Raw genomic sequence first — 15,288 nt, 5'->3', positions numbered from 1 at the left:
CATATGTATACACGAGTTTAAAATGATGGACGTGCATTCAGAGGCTGAGTTTTTTTCTCAATGCCTCAGCTGATTTCACAAGCAACAGAAGGAAAGACTTAATTGCACTCAGAGGTGTACACAGCGTCACATTCAGGACAGGAAAAAGTTATAGGCAGATTCCAAGCTACAGATTTAATTTCTTCCCTGATTCCTTACTAACAAGCACAAAAACTGTTGGACCTGATGATCTTAAAAGTCTTTTCCAACCAAAATGATTCTATGATTATCATATAAGGATAATCTCTGCCTGACTCCATAGTGATCCAGCAGGTAAAGCTTGGTGATTGAAGCCCATTTAACCTGTGCACATTGTCATCAATGGTCTTTTATGTGGATGTTCTGCAGAGAGGAACAAGGTGCAGTCATCTCTTGCCACTGTGCTTGAGCTCTTCACTTTCTTTCCTAGCCAATGTTCTCTGCAGAGCTGGAAGGGAGGATCTTTCAGCCCTGGGCAAGGCATCAAGTTCCTTAGAGTCCAAATGAAGAGCTCAGAGCATCCAAAGGTTTGGGAGATGGGAGACTCATGGGGACTCATCTTTGTGTATGGCAGAGGAAAGAAAGTCAGTCATAGTAGGAAAATGAGAGAAAAGTTCTATCACTACAGAGACAAAAGTCTGAACTCCTTTATCAAAATATAGCAGCATCTAGATTTAAAAATTATTAGCAAATTGGAGTATCTCATCAGGTCAAAATTTGGTGACATTTTTAATGCAATCCAGCAGCTATTTCATATAGCACTTCTCAGGATAAATGCTCAGTATTGGGAAGTCCAGTGCAATTTTGGGCACCACAATATTAAAAAGACATCAGCTATTGGAAAGCATCCAAAGGAAAGCCATGAGGATGGTGAAAGGTCTGGAAGAGATGACTTATGAGGAGCAGCTGAGGTCACTTGAATTGTTCCGCTTGGAGAAGAGGAGGCTGAAGGGTGATCTCACTGCAATCTATGGCTTCCTCACAAGGGGAAGAGATGGGGAAGGTACTGATCTCTTCACTCCTGTGACCAATGACAGGACACAGGGAAATGGCAGGAAGCTGAATCAGGGGAGGTTTAGGTTAGATACCAGGAAAAGGTTTTTCAGCCAGACAGCAGCTGAACACTGGAACAAGCTCATCAGGGAAGTGGTCACAGCACCAATCCTACCTGAGTTCAAGAAGAGTTTGGATGATGGTCTCAGGCACTTGGTGTGATTCTTGGGGTGCCCTACACAGGGATAGGAGTTGGACTCGATGATCCTGATGGGTCTCTTCCAACTCAGTATATTCTATAATTCTGTGGTTCTATGATTCATCTCCCTAGCTAAAGTGATTATAGATATCTTACAGGCAATTATTTGGTCTACTGTACAACACTGGAAACAGGATATTCCAGGAAAAAACACCATGACTACAAGAGCATACTAAAAATTAAAATTAACTTATGAGTTCTTAAATTAGAATGCTGAAGCCCCCAACCGATTCAGTGTTGTTCACTGTGGTCCTGATAAAGTATCTCCCTCTAGGAAAGGCATATTTCTGGCAGATCTTTCCTCAAAAGCCTTAAATAAGCAAACTGAAGGAGCCACACTGAATTTGGCTATTGAAAAACGACAAAACTAAATTTTCATCACTTGCATTTCAAATGTGCTAAGCAGAAATAAGCACAGTTTGCAAGAAGCCTCAGAGGGATGTTTTTGCCTCAAAAAAATATTATTCACATTACATGTATTAAAGCCTGATTTTTCAAGAGTGCTGAACATCCTCCATTTCCCGTGACATCTATGAATGCTTACTAGCTCTAGGCAGGTGTTCAGGCATCAGATAATTACCCCATTGATTCGAAATACGGAGTATTACCTTCTTTCCAAGGAAAAGAAAAGAATTGAAAGAAATTGATGTACCAGAGGATGAAACAAAAAAAAACAAACACAAAAAACAAGCAAACAAACAAACAACCACCATAGGTAAGTGAAGTTTACAGAGATTAAAGAGGTTATAGGGAAGAAAATCTGCTATGAAATCATGTTAACTACAGACATCATTGTGTATTCAGGAAAATACTTGCACATATTCTAAAATATCAAGTCAGTCCCACATTTTAGAGGGCTTTAAAGTGCTCAGCAGAGTTAAAACCATAGATTCAGTATTGTCATTGCCAAGCAGTCACACATTAAGAGTATGTAATTATATGAGAAGAGATTCTTCTGCTGGGTTTTTTCCTGTTCTCCTCAAAATTTAAATTTTCTTGCAGAATATTTCAGCATAGTTTTATTTTGTAAAAGGGTACTCTTTAAAATGTATTGTAGCAAGGTAAGAATGCTGAGTTTTAGTAGTTTTATATAAACATGATTTTTCAGTTTTAAAATTATAATTTTGTAACTGTACAGATAGAAAGCTGAGAAGAAAAATATAAATTATAAAAATATTTAAATTGCTTTGCATTTTTTAAATAATATGTTATCCTGTAAAACAACTGTTCTTACTGATACATAATTTTAATGTTAGTGATGTGTAACATCTGAGTAGGACAACATCAGTCAAAGACAATTAAGTATTTTGTTGTTGTTGTAAAATTATATTTGGGATCCATTTTGTATTTGGAGCTTGCGTTGTTACTGTAAGATATATTTTCACATTTTCTGTTTAACTCAAGGACATATAAGACTGAGGCTTATGTTCCCATCCAAAATTTTATGTGCAGGAACTTTAAAATTAAACTCATCAAAACAATGTAGCTACTGCCAAAAATACCCACAAGAATTTTCAGTCTAAGTCATTAAAAAGTTCAAAATCACACACAAGCATGGACACACAGAAGTCAAGATTAAATACACCAATGGAAAATCTTACAGTAGATAAGGCTGTTATAAACAAATGTTCAGTCTCATTACCTGTCTTTATCTTGCACAGATTCACACAGAATAACTAAGAAAAAGAACATTTACCTTCTGAATTGTTATGATTCCTTCCTGGGTGTCTTTGTCAACAGAAATTTTGAATACTCCCAAACCATCACCATCCACAATCTTATATTCCATTTCAGCATTAGGTCCCACATCTGCATCTGCAGCTTTTATTCTGGCCACCACAGAAGCCACTGGCAAAGACTCAGGGACATTATACTGATAAGATCCTGTGAAATTTAAAAATGTAATCAATTGAGAGTCTTCTCAGACTGTAGCCTAAAAAAAATCTAGCCTTCTTAAAACCTACCTTCCTTTAAATCATGTATATTTTTATTCAGGCTACCAAAATATATTCACTTTGAAATAGAATTACTCTTTTTTTTTGCTGTTTTCCTTGTGATTGACTCTATTTTAAGTAGTACGGGCATAATTTCTTCCTACAATGACAGAAGTACAATGCAAAGATGCAAAAACATAATTCAAAACTGAAGTGCAAAATCATGAGGTGAATGCCTGCTGCACAGTTCCAATCCAGAAATTTTGTTTTCCACAAAAGAAAGAAAAGCTAGTAAGTCACATAACATCAATATAAACTCCTATTCTTTCACAGCTGTGAATCTTTATTAGGTAGACTGGAAACTGACGTATTCATTTCTTTAACAGTAAGTGCACCATCTGTATTCTTGAAAATTCAGCTTTTTCATTTCAATAGAAAATCATATATGTGCTGTCAAAAAGGTGTCTGAGTGTAGTCTGTGTCCAATAACACCTTCAAAAATAACTTCAGTTATACTAGTATTATTTCAACCAGTTGGTGGCTTGAAATAACAGTAAATCTACTATGTGCAGTTCTAATTTTTATATCATTAGGGTGAGACTAGAGTGAAAGTGAATATATTCTTCACATTATAACTTAGCAAACACCTTTGTTTTCTTTCTTTTTCTGCCCCCTAAGAAATAAGTCCCCCAGACAGAATGCTATTAATAAAAACAGCTCTTCAGGTTTGAGTGTACAACTGTGTAGGCCTTTCTTTGGTTAAGATGAAAGCCACCTTGGTCAAAGAAAGTAGATGGAGGGAAGATGACTTGCCAGTTCTTCTGTGATTAACTCTTAGGAAACATTGTATGCCCAAGAGAAATCCTGCTAAAATGCCAAAGCAGTATGAAGTATTAAGAGTCAAGTTAAAGATCTATGCATTCTGAAGTGCAACTGGCAAGATCTAAGTATCTACTAAGGTATATCTTTCTTTTTCTTTTTATTCATAGAAAGGAAGTAAGTTACACTAACATATGCATTTGCAAAGCATCATTTCAACTGATCCGAAACATACTAAAAAAGAAAAAATATTTTTCCAATGTAGTAGTAGTAATAATAATAATGATGATGATAATTACAATAATTACAATAATTATAATTATGGTAATAATAATAAGAATACACCTTGCTGCCAGTGATTTTCAAAGTACTTAACATGGAGGTTGAGTACTTCTACTCTTTGTTTAGAAATAGCATGTCATGTAAATAAAATAACAGTGTTTACAAATAATGTTACAAGTCATATTTTTTACAATGTAACTTACGTCGTGGAAAGCGGGGTGGGTTGTCATTAACATCAGTCAGGGTGACGGTGACAGATGTGGTCCCTGATAATCCACCATTCTGCCCAACCATGTCTTTTGCTTGAATAACAAGTAGATATTGGTCCTTGGCTTCTCTATCCATATTCGGAAGGGCAGTCTTGATAACACCTGCAGTAAGACAAGATACATCAGCGGTTGCACAAGTAAATATCTTACCATGAATGCTGAGTTTGCCTTTAAAATGTAGCAGCAGATCAATGATTGCAAGAAGAGACGGAGGAATTAATAGCATTGCTAATGTCACACTTTTTGACTCTGAGTTGAACTGACATACTACAAGCTTATTTTAAGTAGTCACCAAACCCACCAATTTCTATGTAGTATGAGATTCTTCGGATAATGTTTTTTTGTTCCTAATATCTTCTCCCTGAACTATAGACTTCATGATGTCTTGGGTAACATGCCCTTTCCTGGAAAATATCATCTTGTGCGTTTGATTTCCTACTCTTCTCGAGAAAGGAAGAAGAGAATATTCTGCATTCATTTTAAGATTCCAAGATCAAGAGTAATTTCACAATGTCTTGAATAGTCATTCACATTATCTCTCACTAATAGTGATATGATGCCACACTCCACATAAAAGTGAAATTACCTTATTTTACCATATATTTGCTTTAACAATACCCACTTCTAAAACATTAGAGGAATTAAGAGATTTGTTATTTATTTATGGAAATACTGTAATATCTGAAGTAGTTTTTGTTATATCCATTTGATGATCTGCACACAGTTTGTAATTAGTTGATTCAAAGTGAAAACCGGAAGAAAGTTCTGTTTCATCCTTTCTGGTATGTTGATATAGATCAGAAAATAAATATGCCTTCTCAAAATGTGATGACTTTATGAATATTTAATGCTTAGTACACACTACAGCGCTCATTCTGATTTCCAGAGAGGCAGCCATTTACTTCATCAGCACTTAGTGTCAACAGCAAAGGAAGCATAAACAAACTAAATAGAGGAGAGGCACACTGAGACACATATCTCTTAATCTGATATTTGTTGAATGTTTAGTTAGCGTTTTATTTCTTTCTTCCCTTATGAATGCAGGGGTTGCCATTAATCATCTCTGGGTTGAAATATTATTTCACAAAAAAAATGGCACTATTTCACCGATTTTACAAGACATATTAAAATACAATTAATATATAATTTCACTTTTTTTTTTCTACATTGCTTGTTCTGGCCTGCTTGTTAAATTGCTAGGCAACATTAGCCAATCATTTGGAAGCAAATTATCATGCACAAAGGAAATCTGAGTATCACATCAAAGTGAAAACTCAACCATTTCAGTCTGAATTTAAAGATTTTCATTTATCAGGAACTACCATATTATTGTTCAAGAGATGTTTGCAGTCATTATGACAATATAAGTTGTACATATATTTGCATGGAGAGAGAGACACTATAGCTCATACTTATTTGGGGGAAAAGAAAGTGCTATATATCCCTGCTGAGGTTGGACCTGATGCAATATGAAGATAAAGACAGTACTTATTTCTGCAAATGTAGATGTTGTTTATAAACAAAGTGTGACCTTTTGGTCATAACTATTGGGATTCAGGTCTGATTCACATCAGCGATTGCTTATGATAAATAGAGTAAACAGGGGTTTTTTATCTTTTGTCTTGTCCATGTCTGAAATGAAGATTATAACTGTCCTCCATATTGGTGGAAGTCAAGGCTCAGGCACCAAATTGAACTGAGTAGAGCCAGGACTTATTTTCCTACTCTATTAAATGATAGAGTAGAATGGGTAGTGTTTATTAAACTAACAGGATTAAATACTGCATCTTGGTGTGTCTTCAGATACTCACAAAACTTCATGAAAATAGTACCAAAAAACTGAAACAGTAATTTGTTTTGAAACTGGCAGCAAAATGTTGTATCAGATAAGGATAGTAAGCACAGTGCTTTCTTCTCCAAGCTAATAAAGAAAAGATACATTTCCCACAATAAAACTTCCGTTTAAAAAAGTAGAATGGAGAGGTGATCATGCCTTGAATCTATACTAAAGGAAATATGGCTATATGACATTTAGCACTTTCTAAAACAAGCGTCTGCAAAAAAACTTTTTCACAGCATCTTGATATTTTCTTTGATTGTGAAGACAGCAACAGGCAGCAGATCAGGGGTCTGTTAGAATGACAAGATAAAAATTCCCATTCCAGCAATGTCTCCTTATCACACAGCTCAGATGTGTGTTTTCATAATCTATTCTGAACAATAAGAGATTAAAAGAAATAATATCCAAGTTTATTCAATTAACAAACAAACCACATTAATAATTTCCTAGAATATTTTAATGTACATTTCCTTTTTTTTCCTCAGCATTACTGCAGAGAGTTTGTGGGAAGTTACCTGTTTTTGGCTCCACAGAAAAGTAAGGTTGTCCTTGCAATATGCTGTAAACCACTCGAGCACTGTTGCCATAAGTAGGATCATCTGCATCAGTGGCTGTCACTTGAACCACGGAGGTACCTGCAAAATGTTTAAGGAACTATTGTACATAAAAGACCAAAAAATCTGAACCACACTTATTCAACATGTCAATATATACCTGGAACAGAGTGAGCTGGCTTTTTCACAACTGTTCATCATTTCCATGCTGATCTAGATTAGAGTCTAAGGTCCTCTTTGTCAACCAGTATTATCAGCTATTACTGAGCTCCACCTTCCCAAATAGTCTCAGCCTTTGACTCACAACAATTAAAACCATATCACTCAGTAGCTCTCCCTCTCTATCTCTGCCTTTGATTGGTAGAGGGAATGGGAACAGTATTTCTAAAGTGGTGGTGATTTCTGAAATATGCTTGAGTACTACATAGCAGCCGCTTCCCTTTGAAGAGAAGTCAGCTTGTCAAAATTGTAATGAGTAGCTAAAGATTAAAATATACATAAATATATAAATATATATTTTTATAACTGTAAACATATACATATACAACTAATTTTAGCCTATACAATTATTTGCCTTTTTATAAATATATAGCTGAAGAAATTCTGCTTCATCTCAGAAAAAACCTGGTGAGAGCTTTCTCTAAATTCCTTTTAAAAGTATCATTTGCTTCAATACTCTGCAATATTTTAGTATCAGTTTTGGTAATAATCTGCTGTATAAACATTTCACAAGCAAGAAATGTCTCTATGTTGACGACAATAAGGAAGTGAAATGTCTAACTGGCAAGCAAGAAAGGTATATTTTGTGAGGAACTAATTCTGCATTCAGCTCTTATTCATTATATTCTCCATGTCAGTTCCCATTTGTTTTGTTCTGTACAACAGCTTCCATTGATATATGCTGACAGCAGAATAAAACAACAGTTCGGAGACAGGACTTTGGCCATGGTCACCACGCCTTTGATAGCCAGAAAGGATTATTTTCTCTCACTGGCAGATTATCTAATATTGAGACCATCCCTTAAACAGCTCAGGAACCCATTTGGAGGTTAGGTTGCAAATTAATATTGTAACAGTTTTGCAGAAGCCTAATAAAGGTCTTCAACAGAGGATCAGATACCTTCATAAACTGGATTTAGACAAAAATTAGAGAAAAGCTTTTGTTAAATGCATTTGCTAAAAGCATATTTCCAAATGAACACATTTTTTAAATGCAAAAATTAGAGCTGCAAGTCTAGAAATCACTTAAAAAAAACAACAAAACTGCAATAGGAAGTGTCTGGGGTCAACATAGGTTGTATTGAGGTCAGTTTTACTTGGTTTTGTTGTGTTGTTGTGTTTTTGTGTTGTTTGTTTTTGTTGGTTTTTTTTGGGAAATGGGTGGGAAAAAGTTCTGAAATTCTTCATGTCTGATATTTTATGTCCTCCATCCATTTTCCTCAGCTTTTGAATTCTCACTTAAGGAGAGGATCATAAATGAGTCCTGGGACCAGACTGATGGCTTGGAGAGAGAGAGGATTAAGTGCAGTTCTACACAAAAGGATAGAGATTGCAAAGGATGGGACCTGCTTGAATGAATTCTAACCAGAAATGATCGCTTATAAAAGAACTTTATTAAGTTATGGTCTAGCTAACCCACATTCCTTATCCTTTTACCTGAAGTATCCATGACAAAGTATTATGATTGCAATTCTATTTTAAATGCAATTTTTCTCTCTTGTGGACTATCTAATATTTTGGACAAGGAAAAGGTTATTCTCAGCCTGAACTTTCCCATTCAATTATTAAGTAGATGGAAAGTTTTAAAAGAAAATTGGTTGTTAGTCCATCAAGTCATTTATCAGTTATGGGACTTTAAATACATCAATTTTCTGTTCACCAATAACTAAGAGCTTTGAATCAGTATGTCAAAATGATGTTACAGATTACTCTATAATGTAGTGTCATACAGGAACCTATTTTAAACTTGCCAGAGTCTTTCTGGCTTTTGAGTACAAAGCTTTCATAATGACTATTTGACATCCTGTGTGCTTTGTGAAAGCCAGGCTTACCACATTTACAAAGTCCCTAAGCCTTGCCAATGAATATTACAATGTCTGCAAATATTGGCAAAAGTGCTTATAAACCTCATATAGTTACATCTTTGCTCCTTGCTCTTGCAGTTTTCAAGGACTCTAGACCAAAACAAAATAAAAGAAATTAAAGTCTCTGCAACCTTAACACAGACATTTTGGAAATCCCGCAATTTTAGAAGTGCTTGTTTGTTGTAAAAATCTATTGATGTAGCAAACAAACCCTCTACATTCCATGAGATGAATAAAGTCAGTATCTGAAGCTAATCTGTTTTCTCTTAAAACACACAGAGATCCTTCAGAAAAGTTGTGGGTTTGTTAAAGTAGAAATTCTAATACCAAATCTTTTTGCCCTCATCCCACTTGAGTGTAATCAGTAACTAAAAAACAATGATAATTTTCTATTCCCTTTGTGCTAATTGACTTCTCTCAAAGTTCATGGAGTAAAGATCTTTTAAAACAACATCTATTGTCACTATTTCTTTACAAGTTGCATACAAAAACTTTGAGCTTCCAGAAGTTCCACACCAATTTCTGCACTATGTATTTTTAAAAAAGAATATGAAAGCTAACATAACATATGCTAACTATGTGAAAAGCCCTATGTGTAGGAGATCTGTTCCAAGGAAACATAATGCACTGAAAGATCAGTACGTGAAGTTTTCCAGAGATTTTCCCAGAGGAAGCAGTTTTCTCTTGAAGAATAGGAATTCTTTTGGAGGATGATCATTGCAACACAGATCTGTCCTAATTCTTCTTGCAATGGGTTGATGTCCAATTCATATTATTTTTTTCCTTTTTTAAAAAACGTAACCAATAAAGCTCTGTGGATGCTCACAGATACTCAATAACTGTTTAGATTGAGGAAAAATACATAGTTGCATTGTAGTTCCAGCTACATCATTTTATAAAAGGAGTGTTTGTGTTCCTGCCCTGAAATTAAGTTTCCTTTTATTCCTGAACATTTGGCCATATCTCATAACACAGGCATCCAGCTGTCATACATATGTCCAAGGTCAGGACTTACAGGCAATGTGGGACAGTCAACAAATGGCACCACACCTTTACGCCATCCAATAAAATGACTGTCCCAGTAAATCTTGGCTATGGCAGCATTGTTCAGAGTCCTAGACTGCAGGTGTAAATATGACACTACTCCTACCCCAAACTTTAACTAATGACTTGTTACATCCTGTAGCTTCACAATATAACTTTAAATATTTCTTACAGTTTATGTATCTGATATGCATTGAAAAAAAAAAGAAAAAAAAAAGAAAAAAAAGAAAAAAGGGGCTATTTACTGAAAAAAAGTGTCTTTCCCCTCAGATATGGATTCCTTTACAATTATTTTTTCTTTATACTTATGTCTTTGTAAAATACCCTGAATACCAGCTCATTAAAAAGAATTCTACATGTAGCAACTTCATAAACATTTTCAGCAATTGCAGCAAATTCAGAGAGAAAATCCATGCTGCTAATCAAAACATGTTCCACATATTTCTTTACTGATTCCACTAATAACACAGTGAATTTGATGTGGATGGCACAGATTTATGCATTTTTTCAGAATGTTTAAGATGTCATTTTTAATCTAATCTTCAATAGATATTGGTAGATATTACAGAATCACAGCAATCTGAGAACTTGACCTATTTAAAAAATTGATATTAGGACAAAAGAAAGAGAGGAGTATTTTGCACTTTAATTTACTCAAGCCAAGATTCAGCATATTTCCGACATGGTTAGATAAACTGATTGCTGAAGTTTATTTTGAGTTAGAGATCCTCCAAAGAGATCCTTCTTAAACTTCTGAGTTCATTCTTCTAGAAATCTCTGCCCAGAGATTTTTAAAAGGCTTACTATTAACTTGTGTAGTGTTTTACTGAAGTTTTTTAATTAGTTTGTGTGAGAAGTGCTTGCATGAATCCAGTTTTTAACATTGGTGGAATCACTTACGGGAAAACTGGTTTCTAAAACCAGATGAACTTAACAAATGCATATTTTTGAAACTGCACAAAACCTTATCAATTGGATTGTAGCCACATTAACAAATTAAAAATAGACCTTTAAAGACGGTCAGTTATTCAAGGCATTGACTGATATTAGTGGAGTGTAATGTGTGTAATACACAAAGCAATTCCATGATGGCATCACATTTCTATGTAATATCAGCTGCTAATAGAAACATTCAACACCTTTACTATCAAATTATCCATAATACCTGCTTAATCCTTATATGCAACTGTCCAGCCTTGTTCTGCTCCTTACCATCTGCTATTTCTGTGTTTCTGCCATGGGCCTTCATCCAGAACCAATACAGCAATGCATCCACAGCTTTTCCCCGCCAGGAAAGTGAAGGGTAGTGACAGCCCCTGAGAAAAGGTTCTGCCATCTTCACCTCCTCCCTATCCCCCTGTAGCCTGATTAGATAGCATTCACTTGGGGACAAAGCCCAAGACTGGTCAGAGATCAGTGAGGTCAGAGAAAGTGAAGCAGTAATTTGCACTTTTTTCTTTGAAATATAACACTGCTAGATTTTTTTAAAGTAAGAGACTTAAATAAAAGCCCTGTGATTTTCAGATAACCCATAGCTTTGAGGCTTTTGCTGTTAATAAATTTACAAGCCATTAAGATATTTGCCCTATTGAGAATAATCAATATAATTGGGCCTGACCCAAATATAATTTGACCTTGACCTGAAATAATTTCAAATAACAGAAAAGATTCATTTCAATTAGATTTTGATAGTGTCTTAAAATATTTGTCAAATAAAATACAAAATAATTATATTTGCAGAACCACCCTTTAGGTTAGAAGTTATAGTTCTCCTATCTTTATAGTTAATTTGGATTTATAATCCTATGATCTCTTTCATTTTATTTAATATCCAATTAAAAATCCTCATCATGGATATAATTTTAAGCAAAATAAGAGAGATATACTTTGTTTTTTTCCTCCTTAACATTTCATGAATGCTCTAAGTGATTAATTAAAAATTATGTTATATGAATAAACTATGAATCAATGTGACTATGTAAGACAAGAGCCACACAGGCATTTCATGGTCATACTTCGTTCAGTAACAATGCAGTATTCAGTAGTTGTGTGATCAAAACCATGAAGATATTGAAAATGTCATTTCAGGAAGCTCATGAAGATGAAGCCAGCCTTATTCTACACAAATCCCAGACAGTGCACAAGTCTCAGTTTTGTAAAATATTCCACCTAAGTTGAAAATATATTTGTTGCTATAGTTCTTATGGGATAGAATTTCTTTCAGTCATTTTATTGGTAAAGATTCAACTAAATATGCAAAAGCAGTTCATTTTGAAAAACAGTCCTTATATTCTCTATCGCACACTGTGTACTCCCCTCAGATGGATTAACAATATATTTTGGGGACAAATGGAGCATGGGTGAGGGGTAGAGGCATTGGTTTATGTGTATAGGCAAACCTCATAAATCTGTAGTAGTTGTCCATATGTCAATATGCCAGCATAGGACAAGATATGGTAGCTCATGCAAAAGCAAAATATGGAGATTGTGCTCTTCAGGGCAAATGACAATAGTGTAAAAATCAAGTAATAGCTACATGCTGCAGCTCACTTAAATAATCTAATTCTAATATAAAACAGCAGTTAAAAATATATATACATATATATTTACAGAATATATTTTTAAAGTGCTGAATATTTAGTTTTACAACGTGCAGCAGTAAAAAGTTCTCAGCAATGTATCACAGCTTCATCTCCTCCCTGATACTCCTCAAAAGATGTGGTGCCTATCTTTATGTCCAAAGATACTGTTGCCTCTTCAGTCATTCATTTATTGTTCAAGTGACAATGAAATCATGGCAAGTGTCAAATGAGAAGTAGTGTCTATACTCACTGCTTAGTAAAATAAATAAATAGAAAACTAATTAGCAATGTTTTACTTATCTTCTGTTGTTTCCTAAACTGAATTTAAAAAATAAAAGCAATGTTGACTAATGATTGCTGCAGGGCACTTAGGCAGGGAAGATTCTTTTTCTCTTTCTCTCATTTAGAGGCACTGTTTAAAAGCCAGAAACACAGGAGAAACACATTGAGGAAACGATATTAAATGATATATGGGCAGCTTTACTGTAAGAATATCAAACTTTGTTGTAGTTTAAAATCAGTCTAGCAAAGAAATTCCTAATTTTGATTACCATATAGCTCTCTTAATCTGGCATGAGACTTCCCATATACACATTTCCATTGTAGTAGTTCAAGTTGTGCTTTTTTTGAGCTTCATGCTTGCATTTATATTTTCATATTAATGTAAAAATTGCAAAAATTTCTCTGAGCGAAGCTCCTATCTGGTCTGAATCAGTCAGCTTCCAAAGAACAATGGCACCTGACAACAGATCAGCATTTGGTCTGTTTAAAATTAAGACTTAGTGGATTTGACGTTGAAATTCTTCCATAATTCAAACACAGGATGTTTCTTTCCCAAGAGAGGGTTTGGAGCCTCTAAAAGCCTTTCTTCTCTGATTCCACTGGAATTTTGAAACTGTCTCAAGTTGTACCCTGCTGCTCCCTGTATTTCCCAGAGAGTGCAACTTCAGTATTAGGAAAGATATAAAGTAAACTGCTACTGATATAGGCAATGTTACCAAAAGAACTACATTATGCACCAGCAGGCTGAAGAGTTTTTCCAGAACTTAGTTTATTTGAACAAAATTATATACTATCACTTCTGAGTACCACAGGATAGGCATGAAACTTATTATTGCTAATGAGAATTATAAAACAAAGCCTCTGGGCACTGGAATGAGAAATACACCATAAAATGCTTATCTGAATCCCTACATAGCTATTTCAGTTTCACAATATTCTTGAAAGGGTAAATAGTTAATCTATCATGTTATTTCCAGTTAAGTCTTGAAATATCTAACTGTTGCAGGTGCCTCATAGATAATTAAGTAGCTTAGTGTGATGCAGTAAAAAAATAATGAAATTTTTAGAAAGGCAATAGGAACAAATTTCCCACAACATCAAAACTGTATTTTGCACTTACCCACAGGAGACATCTCAGGAACTCCAGCAGTGTAAGGACCATCCAGAAATTTTGGCTCATTGTCATTGATGTCCTGAATCTTAATGACGAACTCAGATTCTGGTTCCACGGGTTTATTAGTCAGCCTATCTAGTGCTTGTGCTCGAAGTGTGTAGTAGGCCTGTTCTTCTCGATCCAGTCTCTTTGTAGCATGAATATCCCCCGTGTTCTCATCAATAATGAAAATGGAACTTGCCCCTTCGCCTGACAAGATGTATTTGATGGAACCATCTCCTTTATCAACATCAGAGTGAAGCTGGTGAAAAATTGATGAGAGATGAGATTAACTTACAAGAGAGTCAGTGGCATGGAGATATGTATAAAAAATTCTTATGTCAAGCAGCAGTACATGAAATCTCATTGTTCTTCGAAAGATAAGCTGAATGTTTATCGTGCACAGCATGTGAGAGAACATTAGAATCTGCCAGCTTGCCCTTTTGAGCAAGACAATTACATTCTTCCCTGCAAACAAACTCATTTTCAAACGCATTTGATATTGTCTTACAGTCTTCTCATACTCATTCCACGGGTTTATTAGTCAGCCTATCTAGTGCTTGTGCTCGAAGTGTGTAGTAGGCCTGTTCTTCTCGATCCAGTCTCTTTGTAGCATGAATATCCCCCGTGTTCTCATCAATAATGAAAATGGAACTTGCCCCTTCGCCTGACAAGATGTATTTGATGGAACCATCTCCTTTATCAACATCAGAGTGAAGCTGGTGAAAAATTGATGAGAGATGAGATTAACTTACAAGAGAGTCAGTGGCATGGAGATATGTATAAAAAATTCTTATGTCAAGCAGCAGTACATGAAATCTCATTGTTCTTCGAAAGATAAGCTGAATGTTTATCGTGCACAGCATGTGAGAGAACATTAGAATCTGCCAGCTTGCCCTTTTGAGCAAGACAATTACATTCTTCCCTGCAAACAAACTCATTTTCAAACGCATTTGATATTGTCTTACAGTCTTCTCATACTCAAGTTTTACATAGCCATACCCGTACACACACACACACACAAGATTATAACCATGAATTTATTCCTATCTGAATTCAAGTGTTGTTACTTTCAGTTTATTATCCTGCCGAAGGGTAAGACTTCAAATAAATGTCACTATGAACTTAATGTCAGTGTGTGTTTGCTCCTGTGTACGTATAGGAAATGACCTACA

The 15,288-nt window shown here is 35.0% G+C and overlaps 1 protein-coding gene across 1 annotated transcript in view; it reads right to left on the bottom strand.

Moving 5' to 3' along the window:
- CDH7 (cadherin 7, type 2) overlaps positions 1-15,288 on the bottom strand; it is a 74,825-nt gene that overhangs the window by 25,545 nt on the left and 33,992 nt on the right. The window contains exons 2-5 of the mRNA XM_009995626.1: positions 14,081-14,375; positions 6,930-7,049; positions 4,509-4,676; positions 2,967-3,154 (exon numbers count right to left, since the gene is read on the bottom strand). Of these exons, the coding sequence (XP_009993928.1) occupies positions 2,967-3,154; positions 4,509-4,676; positions 6,930-7,049; positions 14,081-14,375 (771 nt within the window). The remainder of the gene's footprint in view (positions 1-2,966; positions 3,155-4,508; positions 4,677-6,929; positions 7,050-14,080; positions 14,376-15,288) is intronic.

This window comes from Chaetura pelagica, unplaced genomic scaffold (assembly GCF_000747805.2).
Source record: "Chaetura pelagica isolate M959 unplaced genomic scaffold, ChaPel_1.0 scaffold63, whole genome shotgun sequence".
Taxonomy (NCBI): Eukaryota; Metazoa; Chordata; class Aves; order Apodiformes; family Apodidae; genus Chaetura; species Chaetura pelagica.
The sequence above is the reverse complement of the archived record's forward strand: the minus strand, read 5'-3'. Positions and strand labels throughout refer to the sequence as shown.